Raw genomic sequence first — 1,520 nt, 5'->3', positions numbered from 1 at the left:
AGTATTTGCAGTCGTACAAAATTCGACAGTATATTATACAATGTAGTAACATAAATAAATGTACACTTAATACACACTCACAGTTAAGCAGTGTCGACGCACATGTACGTACACTCAGGCTCTAGTATTCTCACATCTCAGTCTCCCTTCCCCACCACCTCAAGGTTAGCCCAATCTCTCTGGCAGGACGTGTCAACTCAGAATCCGTCTCTCTATTCTTTCCAGATGCTCTGCAACGCCGGATGTCGGCTGGACATCAAGAACCGCGAACAGGAAACGCCGCTGCACTGCGCGGCCGCCCGCGGGCACGTCGACAGCGTGCGCACCCTGGTGGCGAGTAAAGCGCAGTTGGACGCGCGCGACAAAGATGGATGCACGGCGCTACATCTCGCGTGCAGGTGTGTGCGTGTGTGCGTGCGTGCGTGCGTGTGTGATGCGCCGCGACGCTCCGGCGGTACACGCGTGACCGCTACTGTGACAGTGGTCACCCTCTTCCACTCCTCTTCTTCTTTGTGACATCCCTCCAGTCTAGTCTTCAAAGCGCCCCTTCCATTCTCCACAGCAAACTTCCCTCCCTACCGCCCTCGCTTTATTCACGACATATCTCCCTTCTCTTCTTCATAACATACGTTCCTTCTTTTTTCGACGACATATCTCCCTTCTCTTCTTCATAACATACGTTCATGATGTTTTAGATGATGTTCCTCCCTTCCTCCCTCCTTGTTTCGTTTTTCACCGTGCCATTCCCTCCCTCCCCTTCTACGTGCCTTCCTCCCTCTCTCCCTCCCATTCTCCACATTGCCCTTCTTCTTCACCTCCTTCACAGCTGTCCATCTATCTGTGAGACGAGGATTTCATCACAATGCATTCCATTCCAACTTTACTACAAAACATTCCGCTCCAACTTAACCGGCTCCATAAACCATACGGCAAGCGGTTGGGGATTAACGGGTTGACATAGTGTCAGTATTGGTATCAACCACTAACATAATTAGCAGGCAGGTAGTTTCGCGTGAGCGTGCAGTCAGTGACCTCACTGGACTCGAACATTCGCGGGAATCGTACGTAGTATATGCCATAGATTCTACCACTTTCACTAGTTAATTCGGCTACTGAAACCGATTTACACTAATACGGATGTCAAGTGGAGATACACGCACGCGTATATTGGACAGTATTCACTTGCGTACGTGTGAACGCTCCGACTCAAACCGGCCCGAGCCAAATTTAGCCTGAGCCAAATTTAGCCCATTTAGCTCGAGCCAAACCATTACCGTGTGAACGCGGTAAGGTCAAATTCAAATTCAAATAAATTTTATTGCACAAATATCTCACAGATACTTTGGCAGTATGTCGCGAGATGGCGTTGTGTACGATTCAGTGTTTACTTCCGTTCCGAGTTCAATTATCCATCTTGAAAACATGCATCCAGATCAAATTTTTATCATGTTTTGGACTTTATTTCGTTGAAGTACACGTTCGACACTCGCGGCATCTACCGCTCTACCGATTTAGCTGGT

At 48.5% G+C, this 1,520-nt stretch overlaps 1 protein-coding gene across 1 annotated transcript in view; it reads left to right on the top strand.

Annotated features, from left to right (window-relative positions):
• Positions 1 to 228: 228 nt before the first annotated feature.
• LOC106813959 (death-associated protein kinase dapk-1-like) overlaps positions 229 to 1,520 on the top strand; it is a 4,710-nt gene continuing 3,418 nt past the window's right edge. The window contains exon 1 of the mRNA XM_014818208.1: positions 229 to 398. Coding sequence (XP_014673694.1) covers positions 368 to 398 — 31 coding nt within the window. The 5' untranslated portion in view covers positions 229 to 367. The remainder of the gene's footprint in view (positions 399 to 1,520) is intronic.

This window comes from Priapulus caudatus, unplaced genomic scaffold, assembly GCF_000485595.1.
Source record: "Priapulus caudatus unplaced genomic scaffold, Priapulus_caudatus-5.0.1 Scaffold849, whole genome shotgun sequence".
NCBI classification, from domain to species: Eukaryota; Metazoa; Priapulida; class Priapulimorpha; order Priapulimorphida; family Priapulidae; genus Priapulus; species Priapulus caudatus.
The sequence above is the reverse complement of the archived record's forward strand: the minus strand, read 5'-3'. Positions and strand labels throughout refer to the sequence as shown.